Source organism: Hippoglossus hippoglossus, chromosome 9 (assembly GCF_009819705.1).
Source record: "Hippoglossus hippoglossus isolate fHipHip1 chromosome 9, fHipHip1.pri, whole genome shotgun sequence".
In the NCBI taxonomy this organism is placed as follows: domain Eukaryota; kingdom Metazoa; phylum Chordata; class Actinopteri; order Pleuronectiformes; family Pleuronectidae; genus Hippoglossus; species Hippoglossus hippoglossus.
Genome location: NC_047159.1, coordinates 24381378 through 24395503, shown reverse-complemented (window position 1 = coordinate 24395503; position 14126 = coordinate 24381378). Strand labels below are relative to the sequence as shown.

At 40.0% G+C, this 14126-nt stretch overlaps 1 protein-coding gene across 1 annotated transcript in view; it reads left to right on the top strand.

Annotated features, from left to right (window-relative positions):
• tacr1a (tachykinin receptor 1a) overlaps positions 1-14126 on the top strand; it is a 53992-nt gene that overhangs the window by 3061 nt on the left and 36805 nt on the right. The window contains exon 2 of the mRNA XM_034596185.1: positions 12827-13021. Within this exon, the coding sequence (XP_034452076.1) occupies positions 12827-13021 (195 nt within the window). The remainder of the gene's footprint in view (positions 1-12826; positions 13022-14126) is intronic.

Genomic DNA, 14126 nt, shown 5'->3' with positions numbered 1-14126 from the left:
TTTCTCTAAAAAAAGGAACAAACAAATGCCCTCACGTCACCTGTTAATGAGTTACATCACACGTTTTGCTGCTCTGATTGGTAGTAGCTCCATCCAACTGCATCCGGAGGCATTCTTGTTGGTAACGTTTATTAAAGCCCCCAGGAAATTGAAAATGAACTGAGCTATTCCAGATCCATTCACAAATGCCTGTAGGTGTGAATTGCCTTATTAACACCTCAACTAAAGCCACACTCATGTGGCTCCTTTAGACACATTATTTTGTATTGTTACTTTTCGGTATGCTGTTGAAACTGGGTTTTCTCAGAGTGGCACCACTTTTCTCAAAATCCCTGATGGTTGGAACAATAAAAGCGAGATGTTTCTTTATGGTTTGCATATTTAGGTTCATCAGTATTAGATTGAGTCACTCACATCATTCATCAGCTGTTCATTTAAAATTCAACCTTGTTATATAACATAGACACAACAGAGTTTCAAGAAGTGGATATTTACCATCCAACCATTAAATTACCACTCATCCCTTGAGGGTCACAGGAGGAGCTGGAGCCAATCCCAGCTGACACTTGGCGAGAGGCGGGGTCCACTCTGGACAGGTTGCCAGTGTATCACAGGGCCAACGTACAGAGAGAAACAACCATTCACACTCACATTCACACCTAAGGTCAATTTAGTCTCCAATCAAATCTACATGTCTCTGGACTTTGGGAGGAAGCCAGAGTGTTCAGACAGAACCACAGCTCCAGACCATGATCTCTACTGCACAGAGTCTGGCTCCAAATGTGCAAGATGTCAGCATTGGAATCCAGGATATTTTGGTTTCATTCCTGGACAGTGAGAGACGGGGGAGACGCATTGGTTGTAGACTCTTACAGTTTGTCCAGAAAGACAGTGGGGTGAATTCTTGCCCGGACAACAAAGATGCACACTGTGTCTGTGGGAACATGCCTGTTTACTGGGTGGAAGAAACTCTGGTTCTTTCTAATATTTACCTTGAGTGTCACTTTTCCTACAATCGCTGTATTTTTGTAAGGCAGATTCATAAAGCCCCGGGCTACTGCTCAAGTTAAAACATCTTCAAATCGCAGGGATGTGTCTTTGCATCAATTTGCACCACTTCTAATACACTTGTGTGGATTGTCCACTGGTTTTGCATGAATCTGTGATATGTGATCTTAGGAACTAGCTGTGGGTATGTGATGTGCCCACCTACCCAACTTTTCTTTAAAATAAGGAATGGTTGACTTTCATATATGTTTTCATAAATGTCAAATTTCCTCACAAAACTATAAACTGTCACAGTCTGTATTCGTCAGAAATGACGACCCTGTCTCCATAGCCTATATGCAGTGATGGAAACAAGTATTAAAGGAGCCTAAAATGACTCTCATTTCATCATTACTCTGTTACTGTAAGCATTCCAGCCGACTATGTTTACAGTTTGTAAGCTACTTCTGTTCTTCATAGGCTCTAAATAGACTCTGCCAGGCTGCCAGCTTGTGCAACCACAATGCAGGCTGCTTACCAACAGGGCCACCTGTCGCATTGTGTCTGTACACGACTGGATTAAATTTATAAAGTGTATGCACACATGTCTGCTCATTTCAGTCAATATAGATCAAATGCATAGTTATAACAAAGGTATGCATTTTCAATTTTATTTGTCATGTATGTGTGTGTGTGTGTGTGTGTGTGTGAGTGTGAGTGTGTGTGTGTGTGTGTGTGTGTGTGTGTGTGTCATTCAAGTAGGTCATTATTGGCCTATATGACTTTCTATTGACTTAACACCTTTTCTTAGGGAACTTTATGAAGATCTCATGATTGACATGAGTAACCCCCCTTTGTCATAAACCATTTATTTGTATACACGTGTTGTACTGTACACATCTAAAGCTTTCATTGTCATAGGTGTATATTATACTGTATATTTAAAATCAAAGCTAAGGGTCTGGATCATAATCTCTCCACCCTCGCCGCCACGTAGGTCCCCACCAATCATGTGGTCCACATGCAGACGTGAGCCTCAAGCAAAATGGAATTCCCATGCTTGGCTGTATTTATCAACAATGTGTCAGCAGGAGACTGACCTGCTGAGGATATTTCTCTGCCTTCCATCCGATGCATCCAGGGACAGGCTCCATGTCTAGATTAGTGGATATTGTTTAGTATCAATGTGCACAGTGCAGTGTGGAGGGCCTGACTGAAATCCATTGTTCCATTTGGCTAATTTCTGCCCATTTAGTTGCGGCCTTCTGTGTGCCACTGATAGCTGCTCGGATTTTCATATGAAACACTGATGATTATTCTCTCTTAAGCTCAGACTTCAGCAATGCATGAATTCATCAGGTCATAGTTTGGCTCTGAGGAGACAGTTTGAAATTGCAGATGCTTAACATTCAGAGCTGGGATGCATTTTTAAAGTGCAAATTAAATGCAATTGATGAATAAGACATATGTAAATTGGCATTTGTACATGTCGTACATAAAATTAGCATAATGTAATCTAATTTAGAAACAGCAACGTTTGGACCCATTAAAAGTTTCTTGATGAATAAGAAACACTGCTGCTCAGTACATCCAGAAGCTTGAATAGTGTGGGAATGTAGCAACATCTCTATATAAGGCACAATATTGTGATGTTTGCAGCCATCAAGGGCACATAAAAAGAAAACCAAATAAGAGAGTAAAAATCTTCCATAATAATAACAATAATAAATCAGTAAAGGATCAGATTGTCATGAAGAACAGAGGCTGTTTTGAGAGCAAAGGGAGAAACTGTCCAGGGTTACATCCTGGACAGGTCAACAGAGAATCGCAGGGTCAACATACACAGACAAATAACCATTCACAGTCACATTCACAGCTATGGTCAATTTAGAGTCTCCAATCAACCTAACTCAATCTGCATGTGTTTGGACTGTGGGAGGAGTACCCAGATAGAGCCAACACAGACAGGTAGAGAACATGCAAACTTCACATAGGAGTAGGACTTCTATTGTAATTGGTTTTAAGGCCCAGCATCTTTGTGGAAGACCTTTTGTCATCCAAGTCCAACACTCTGAAGCAATTCAAATGTTACTGGTCTTACGAATTAAAACTGCAGATCAGCCCAAGCGGGGCATTTGTCCCATCTCTCTAAACTGGTAAACATCCTCAGGTGGATCTGTGGTCGCTGCTACTGTCGGATAATGATAGAACCATTTACCTCCTTGCACCAGCATCAATATCCTAAAAAAGGGAGTGGAATGTTGTAATAAGTACCTGCTCGTGTCAACTAGGCCTGCTAGTTGTTAATTTGTTAATTTTCTCAACTGATTGTGTAACAGATACATCTATAAACAGATTCTGCAGAATCTGTTGGCAACGGACAATATTTTGTGGCCCTGAAGCCTTTTCTGTTTGTAGTTTGACTCATCACATTTGCGGGCTTTGGTTGTTGGCAGGTTAACCGTCTCCAGGTGGAAACATTGACCAAAATGTATTGGCTTTTTTATTTATCTGTATTCAAATGCAGTTAGCTGGGAATAGAGATCAGTCAAACTGTCGCCTGGACCTGATACGCCTAGAAAGAAAATCACTGTTTGTGCTTATATGTGGAGAAACGTTCGACTTGTGTGATAAAATAAACTAGTCAGACTTTTAACAGTGAACAGTAATCGTAAGTCGGATATATACACCGCAAGCCCCAAAATAGTGGCGATTGCCCCCAGAGGTGAATTCCTCATCAAATGGTAGCCAATGGACTCTGAGATTGCTTGTGGCCAGATCTGTATGAAATACCAGAAGAGAAATGTTTGTGCTTGAGAAACAAGAACATGAGAGAAGACTAGTTTACTTTTTTACATGTGCTGCATGTTACATGCAGCATGAAAAGCAAATGAATGGCGTGGTCGCAATTCATTTAATTGCAGAATATCTTTTATTACAATTGAATCTTAATTTTGCCATGGACTTTTGTGTGAAGCACTTTGTAACCTTGTTTAGATAAGTGCTATACAGATAAAGTTATTATTGTTATAATTATATTATTATATAAATAAAAAAGATGATAAAAGTGGCTCTTTATAAGTCAGTGGTACCCAGATTTCGATACCTACAGTAGCTTTAATGGGCTAAACAGTGGTTCTTATTGCATTCTGAAAAATTAGACGACTCGGACTGCATAAGAAAGTGGACCCACCAAAAGGAAATATACATTGTTTAGTCATTCCTGCAGCGTGCTGATCATCAGCGATTGATCGTATTTATCGGTGAAAGCGAGCTCACAAGTGGATTCCTCCCTCAAGGCCTCTTCAGGGTTAATGGTTTGGAAAAGAGAGAGTTTCTCATTCACCAAGGAAATCGTAACCCTAAATCTTTGTGGCCTGCATCTCTGACATCTGAGCTATTACATTTTGCCCCTCACTTGGCCGAGGAGCTGATTCAGTAACAAATGCAGAGTTATTGGCTGAGACTGGACCATCAACCATCTCTCCACAACACAGCCGGCTTGTCCCAGACAGACCAGGTCACACCAGCAGATGACTTAGTGTGCAGCATATTAACAAGAGCTTATGGCGGCCCTCTCTCCAGCATTCTCACCTCCCTCCACCAATTTCCACTTCCTCCTCTCCCTCCTCCATTTCTTGTCCCCGGAGGCATCATCAGGAGAAGTTATTCTGGCCTCTGTCACCCCGCATGGCTCTAGCTGTGATTTAGTGCTCCGTGAATGAAAAGTGGGAAGAATGTGTGTTTGCTCACTACAAAAAGATTATGTGACATGACCAGAAGCAGGCAATAAGGTGACATGGTGGTCATTAAGCAGAAAATGAGGGCGTTTGAATTAACTAGAGCTCTCGCTGGGGTTGATTTCCAAATCACACTGGGAAAATTACTACGGAGAGTGAAAATTTCCTCTGTTGCCCCTATTTTGATTTGTGACTTGTAACATTTAGTTAAATAACTATGAAAACACAATAATGCAATGGATACCGTGAAATAATTACTCCACTGATTTTAGACATTGAGTTCAATCTGAAACTTTTGTAAGTGTCGTGTAGCACAAGAAGGAGCTGATCAAAGATTGGTTGTTTATCCATTTATCTATCAGTAATTTTGAACTACATCAGCATCAATGTATCTGGGTTCAACAGCCATTTTTTACCCATAGTTCTGGCACTATTACAATTGTTGTTTAAACAACATTGGTGCTGGACAAGAAAGTGACATCCAATCCTAACAAAGACACTGTGTCATGCTTAGCGTCGCAGTGCACCTATAAGGTACGGCCCTAAGAGTCTGAAGCCAGGCTACTAACTCTGCAGCTCGCTGCTAACAACAACATGGTAGCCTGCTGATTTTAAGGCAGTGTAATGTTCATTATGTTCCTCATCCTCCTTTGTCGATCATTAGCACTAAACACAAAGTGCAGCCAGGGTTCATGTTGACGAATCTGAACCTCATGATGGTGCAAAAATTCATTAAAGTGAAGAGGATTCATCCTCTGTGGATCCAGGACGTCCGCACTAACAGCAACCCATTCAAATAAATAGTCTTGGAATACACGAGTGCAGTCTAAGGCCCAAAGAAGAATAGGTTTCACCAAACATGTAGCCACTGTTGTTCTACCCTGAGCTATGAAAGAATTCAATAAATAAACAATGATGTACATACATACTAAAATGACACCGCAATAATGATGTTATAGACGTTTACTACTAGAGATGTCAAAATACCTGGTGCTGTAAGTAACTCTAACTTTATATTCCAGCAGCAGCTGCTCCAGTGTAATCCATACAATCTATGCATCAGATGTCAAAGATGTCATTGCAGCTCTGATGTTCACATTATGCTCGTCAAGATGTGACAGTGTGCCACCAGGATGAAGTCTGTGTATCAGAGATGCTTCAATAAATCCACCTCCATCAGCGTCAGTGCCAGACATTTAGATCATTCTGAGCAGCTGCCTCAGAGCCATCTCACCTCTGGATGAATAAACAACACTCCAATTAACACTTGTCATTTCCTGTCACTGAAAAAAAAAAATCAAATCCCAACTAGAGCTTGAAAAATGACTTCAAGGCTAAATGTGCTTTGCTTAGGGGCACTTAGCCGACAGGTGGCTGTTGTTATTATTGTTGTGTTATCTTTTTAAATCCTGTTTTGGCTCATTAGGTACAGTTATAATTGTTATTAAAAATAATTAAGATTGGTTGCCCTGCTTTTATTCAATTTGATGAGGCTTGTGCACTATTAAAGAGAGGGATACAATAAAGTCACTGAGATCGAACATCTGCAAATATCTGTCAACAATACTCATTTCTTTTATTGTTGCGGTCACATATTATTGCAGTATTTGTTGTTAATCTATTGAAAGTTTGTTCATCCTTTCATCATTATAATGACTTGCTGCAGTGCGCGTTCTAAACCTGCCTGGTTGGAATGGGCTGTTCTCTGTGTTGATGCTCCGGAGCCACTTCTGAATTATTCCTTGTCATTAGTGAGTCTTCCTAAAACAGTTCTACAATATATTGTCACTTTTATTGTTTGTGTGCTGGATGTTGTGTGTCGAGCTTTTTTACAACAGTCTGTGGTGCAGTTAGAAAAGTTTATCCTACCTGGTTTATCTGCAGTGAAAAGTTATGTTTTTCATAAAATTAAACTGAATTCGCTTTTCACATACTTTATCTCCTTCTAAATCGGGTTGACCTCAACAAGCAAGCTCATGTTCTACAACCAAGGCAATATGTGCACAAACACACACATGCACACACATCGCTCATTCAGGGGGGCGGTGATGCTGTAGTGAGCAGGTGGATATTGGTTTTGAGTGTCTGCTGGTTAGTAATGAGATTGAAGGCTGAAGGAGTCATATTTATGCAAGTGGACAACAATAGAAACAAGTAACAATTTACCAAGCACACTCACTCTCTAACACACACACACACACACACACACACACACACACACACACACACACCCAGGCTCTGCTGCCTTCACCAGGCCTTTCTCCTCCCAACCGATGGGAGTTTACGTAACATTCTCTGAATCAACAATAGCCTCCCGAGAGGCCAATAAACCAGAGGAAACAAATTCATGATCAAATTACCACAACCTACTTTCAAATGCAATTTGAAAAGCACTGACAGGCTTGAAGGCAGGCAATTTCATCTGTCGTTGAAGCTGCTTCCTTCTTAATCACTTATTGCTCTTCTGGAGAGCATTGCAGCGGCCTCATGGTGTTTATATTGAACCGTTGCGCTGCCATGGCAGTTCAGGTTCTATTTGTGGATAATTGGAGATGTATTTCACCCATGCAATGCAGCAAAGGTTGCCCATGCTGTCTGCCACCTTGTGAGAGGTATCCTATTGAGAGGAATCAGATATCGCCCACAGACAGACATTTGAAGTCCAAAGTCTCAAAGGTGTGCTTACCAAGATGTGAAATGAAAGGGAATGAAATTGAAAGGGAGGGAAACACAGGGAAGCAGGATTCTCTACCGACAAATCTATAAAAATGAAATACCTCTCAGCTGTAGCAGTGGGTGTCGAGACATTAGAATGCAGAGAGCGACATTTTCTTTTTTGTTTGAATAAAAGCAGCGTTCATATTGGGTTATACTGGATTATTATTACTGGTTATACTTTTTCAGGCGGTGGAGTTAATCAAACAGAGCGGATGCATGCAACTGAAAAACATTGAAACTGAAAAAAAGCAAAATAGGGTTAAAATACAAGTACACGGCAGACTTCAGTCATAAAGCACTTCCAAGCATTTGTTCAGTAAAACCTCGTAGAACTGACTTTCAAATTGGGCTCCTAATGCTGCTTTTATCTTGTCAAGCGTAGCTGTATGTTAATTGATGGCAACATCCAACATTTTACACGGGACACGTCGTTAGGTGGACAAGAGAAGCTGGGTTTCAACCACCAACCCTGCAATTACCTCCTGAGCCATCCACTGCCTCTATAACCACAGCTCTGTTAAGGATGGGTTAACACAGCTGCTTCGTACATTGTTGTACAAAACATTTATTTAATGAATTCATTTATCCTACAGAAAAGGATTAAAAGCAACATTACAGTGACAGTTAAACAGGCCTGCCTCAGTTAGAAATGGTTTATAGCAGGTTCCTGTTCTGCAGCACATATAAGACAAAACTCCCATCAAAATTCAAAAACAACAAAATCAAGACAGGGACTCAGCAGAGATGGAGTCAACACATACAGTGACACACACATTCAGATGGGAAAGGACTTAAACAGGAGGAAATAACCAGTATGAGATATATCAGTGGTTGCAGGTGTAACTGTCCAACAGAAAGTGTTTATATTCCTTTTTGAAATGTGTAACAAATGTTATTGTCCTAAGTTAAGTTGTGACTCCTCATTGGGGAAAAAACACAATCCCCCAATTAAATTGTTGTGCTTATTTTAAAGCAGTTGTTTGCAGTGGTAAAGTACCACATACACTTTTCTACTTGAATGATATTAAGTACTTGCTTTTAAATATACTTAAAGTATTCAAACTAAAGTACATAAAAATGTACTCTGTTAGAGTAACAAAGTAAATGTACTTTGTTACATCACTTTGATGATATAGATAGATAGATGTTTAAGATAACGGGATTACATCTTTAAGATCATGACTTGGATTCTGGCTTCAGATTAGATCAAATTCAATTTAGAGAAATACTGACCCTTGTTTCAATCAAAACATATTTTGATAATAAAAAGTATGTGTAGAGAATAAAGTTGGACTTTTGACTTCCGTTTATTAACATATCTTGCCTGAATAACACTTTTTTAAATGACAACAAACCCACATGAGCCTCGTCGAGACTCTTTAATCATTTGTGATAAACGGCAGTTTCAATCATGGCAGGTTAAATGCAAATTCTAATGACTAAATGTCTGTGTTCAGCCTGAGTGCAGTTCTTGCTTGCCAGTGAGGATGACTGGGGCTGTCAAGTGGGCAGACCTCTGTCCTCTGCAGGTGTGTGTTTGATTCTGACATCAACAGCCCGACTGTGACTCACCTACATCAAGAAACGAAGCCACGTGGCTGCCAGCGGCGTTTGAAGCTGAGCCAAAGTAAAGCTGAGACTGATCTCTCATTTTCAGCAGACCACTGGGAGCGTTAGATTTCAAAGGCCTCTTCTTCTCACTGATATAATTAGTCCATTTAGCAGATTCATTTGGGGTATTAGTGGGATTAAGCCTTTAATTAGACCTCTTTAGCTCAGGATGGCATTTTACTGGAGAGTTTTGATTAAAAGAAAACAAAAAAAAATAACTGACGATAATTCTCTGTACTGGTTTCCAGAGCATATACACCAAGGCTATAAAAGAGTTTGTATAACTATATTTTACTTTGATTGTGTTTAACACAAAAACATCCAAAAAAAAACGGCACAGGAGGAGCAAACAATTTTTTACAGGTTTAAATTAAAGTCAATTCAACTAAATATCTGGTCAAATCTTTGCGAGGATAAAAAAGAACTTAGACAACTTGTATTTTTGCTGAGGGGAAGAGGATCTGTCAGCTCAAGTGCTCTAAACCATTTTCCTGATGATGAGGCTCACTGTTAATTATGTATGAGGTCGTTTTCAGTCATTCATGGGCTCCGTTGTCTCTCTGATTACATGATTATAACAATGTGAAATGATCGCTCAAGCGCTGAGAGGAATCATTTGACTAGAGTTCTGCTTCATGGCAGACACTCTTCTATAACTCCAGTCTGCAGAGAGCCTCGTTTCATGGTCCCAAAAAATATTTATAGAAAAATAATTATTTTCCCCCTTTGAGTGAAAATCAAGGTATAATGTGCAGTTTGACCTGTAAACGTCCTTTGAAATGCTTCAGATGTTGCTGCGTGGGCGAATGTGTGTGTGTGTGTGTGTGTGTGTGTGTGTGTGTGTGTGTGTGAAGCTTCACATCCTAGTTACCCTTCAGCAACACTATTTTTAAATGTATGACTCGTACACAAATGAGCATTTTTTTCACACTTTTCCCACAACAAGGCCCAAAATAACATGTGATCACACACTGGACATTGAATCATCTACTCTTCAAACAATGGACAATCAAACTGACGCTTTACATTATGATACAGTGTGCTTGTGTTTGTCAGTATAATATTTGTACCTATTTGATACTGAACAGGTTTGTCTAATCTGGTGTCTTTGTGCTTACATAACTTTAACAGGGAAGTCAACTGTGGGCAGTTAGCAACCATCATACGGCAGAAAATGCCCTTGTGTGATGAAATTAATCTTATTTATATTTATATTGGCCTGACACTTGGCATGTGTATAACTACTGGCCGAGGCAAGAGCAGAAGGGCGCTCTGTAGCAGTCAGTGGGGGCAGGACAGTGTGCCTTCAGTCTGTGGGCCGAGTTGAACATATCTTCTTCTACGTACTACAGCAATGTTAGGCAACTCTGCAAAATCACCAGACGATTATTTTGATAATTAGATTATTTTTATTTCACCAAATCAGACTGACACAGACATTGACTGGTGTTGCAGGTGCTAATCTGTCATGGCAGCAACATTCATAGAATCAATTCCTCTTAATTATCTGTCTAAAAAGTAAAATATATCATTCGTTTTGTTGCTGCAATCCTATTGGGCAAAATTACAGTTTTCATCTGAAAAGTTGTGAACTTGGGTCCGAAGATTGTGTGGTTTGCTTAAACAACCTTTGAAATGTCAACACACAATGTTTGAAAAAGAACCAGCAGCTACGTAAATCATTAAAAACTTATATACATATAAACCACACACGTGAACAGTAATAAATAAAATTAATTTCCATTTAATGAAAACATTTTCATTGTAGATAAACCATGTAGGATGAACACAAGGATTTCTAACTTCTCTCTACACCATAAGATCAACACACAAACAATAAAAACTGACAATATATTGTAGAACAGTTTGAGGAGGACTCACTGCTCACAAAGAATAATTCTGAAGTAACTCCGGAGCTTTAACACAGGACAAACAAAAAACGATTCCAAACAGGGAGGTTTATAATCTGCACTGCACTAGTAATAATAATAATATTAATAATAAAAACGTGATTTCTAAAGCACTTATCTAAACAAACACATGACAAAACAAAGATTCCAACTTCCATTAAAACCAGTTATATTCAGGCATCCAAATGCTTTCCAGTAGAAATATGTTTTAGGCAATGATATAAAACAGATGAAAGTGCTGATAAGTCTTATCTGCGGTGGCCCTGAGAGCTCAACGCACTGCAACTGAAGAAAACACATGCAAGTAGACAAAACACAAGCAAAGTAAGAAAACATCTTCATCAATTTGACAACACAACACCTCACATTACACACAACACATTACACACAACACAGCACATTACGCACAACACAACACATTACGCACAACACAACACATTACGCACAAGATGTTTTCTTACTTTGCTTGTGTTTTGTCGACTTGCATGTGTTTTCTTAAGTTTTAGTATGTGAGCTCTCAGGGCCACTGTACTGTACTTATCTCCTCAGGCAAGAAATTCCAGAGACAAATCAAGTCATTTCAGTTTTATGTAAAGCCACACACAACAAACAACACATTTGTCCGAAGGGGCTTTACAGTGTGAACAACAAACAACATCCTCTATCTTTACTGAGCCCACACAGGTATGCATCTCTTTAATGCACGCCGGTAGACAGGCCTGACACTTGGTGCTGGTGCATTCATCACAACGACTTCAGCCAATCACAGTTTCCTGCTCAGGACACACAAATAGCTGCCTTTTGTAAACCTTCCATGCTAGCGAAGCCCATGCAATGTACAAGGGGAAATAAACTCCACAACCAGATGAATGCACACCAGGTTCACCAGCTGCCTCTGACTCCTCTCTCCAGGCTCATTTTGACCTGTATTTGCATAAACATGATTTGATTGGCCAGCGCCTGGGCTTGACTATTTGTTTAAACTTAATGTGATTGGCTTGTGCCTGCTGCAAGCACCACAAAGCAAAGCAATGGATACACAATGCAGTTCAGCAACGCATGACGTCGCCCCATTCAAAGCGAATGAGCAGTGTTTCAATGAAGCCTCCAATGTGTACGTGTGTGCTCCATTTAATTCTCAATCAGGAGACAACAAAGAATTGCATATGGTAAAATTAATTTATACATGATCATATTCAATATTTGGTGTCAAATCTTTTCTCAATGAAAGCCGAAAGCCTGAGGGATCAAACCCACAGATGTGAGCTAACAAATTTGTTTGGCAACCCTGTTTTCTAGAAATGATGTTTATTTAGCTCAGTGCTTCATCTACTGTATGTCTGTCTGTATGTGGAAGGCATATCTCATGAACCTTTCAATTTATCAGCTTCACACTTGTCATGTGTATTGTTAATGTCGAAAGTACAGTGACGATTTTGGTGCAATTTGGACACGTGACATGTTCGATATTAATCAAACATTGACTAAGGAGGCGACCAGCACTCTGTAGCAGTCCACGATAAAATCTTTCTGGGTAAACCAGGTAGGATGAACACAAAGTTTTCTAACTTCTCTCTGCTCCATAGAATGTTTATAAAAAGCTCTGCACACAACATCCAGCACAAAAACAATAAAAGGTTTATTGTAGAACTGTTTGAGGAGGACTCACTAGTGGCAGTTCTGAAGTAGCTCCAGAGCATTAACACAGGACAAGGGAACAGCTCATTCCAAACAGAGAGGTTTAGAACAGGCAATGCAGTTGTATCTCTAATTTGGAGATTATACGATCCTGAAAATGGTGGCTCAGCCCACAAGTGTTTCCTAGCATCACTGACTTCTCTCTCTTTCCCCCCTTTACAGGTACATGGCCATCATCCACCCTCTGCAGCAGCGCATGTCATCCACAGAGACCAAAGTGGTGGTGGTTGTGATCTGGGTGCTGGCTCTGCTCCTGGCCTTCCCCCAGTACTACTACTCCAACATGGACGAGCTCCCCGGTCGGATGGTGTGCTTCATCGACTGGCCCGAATACGTTGTGTGCGACTTCAAAAAGATGTGAGTCTCCCTGCGGAACAGCCATTCAGATAGTTAACAAGCATTGTTAATTACTCTTGAATTGGTGGCAAATGTCGGAGGATGTTGTTTGCATTCGGTGTAAATGAGAGAGCGCGGCGAGAGAGCACGGAAGCTTTTTGTGCTTTGTGGAGAAAGAATTGAAGGCACATCATCGGGGATTTGTGTTGTCTCTCCTGTGAAAAGCAAACGCTGCGGGTTGGACAGGAGAAAGGAACGATTCGATTTGAACGAGGCCTCACTCCACCGTTCATTTCACATTTGTACTTCAGCTACCGCAGCTACACAGATGAAGCACCCATCTGTTCTGTTCAAGAATGATTCACCTAGTGCTTCAGAGACCAGGGAATTAAATCACAATGAAAGAGGGAAACAATAGACAAATTATAATTCATAAAAAGATGATTGAAGAGAATTGAATAAAAAAAAAAATTAGATTTTTAAAGAGTCAAAATATGATCATGGTTGGCTCAAGCATACCTTTTATTTCTTTAAACTATGTACATTATCAGCTTTTTATCAGACTGTGATTTCAGTGTATTTTTCAGCATCTTTTACACACACCACATGATTCTTAGTCCAGTCTGTTTTTTATATAAATTGGTGCTCCTCAGATCCAACCTGGACGCTTTTCACCCTCAGCAAACTGTAGGAAATAAATAAATAAATGTAAAAGAAAATGGTTTGAGTCTGTCAGCAAACCTCACCCCAAAGCAGAGTATGGTTGTTACCTGTACTTTCCACCAGGGGTGATTTAGCTGGTTCATCCAACCACAACAGACGGAGGACATTCAGAGTGTTTTGGGGGAATGGGCCCCATGTTTATACGCCTTATTGATTCCAGCTTCTTTGAAAACCAGCCTGTCTGACATTGCAATTTGCTGTTGATTCCATAAATCATAGAACCTGTTCAATCATCCCTTCATGTCGCCAAATAGTAAAATAGTCCCTGGAGTAGCAGCAGATTTAGAGTTCAGCCAGAGTTCTTCAAATTTCTAAACTATAAACCAACATCCATAGGATTTGACTCCTGAGACATATACTCAACCTCTGGAAAATACACTGTATTTTCAAAAGCTTATGTTCT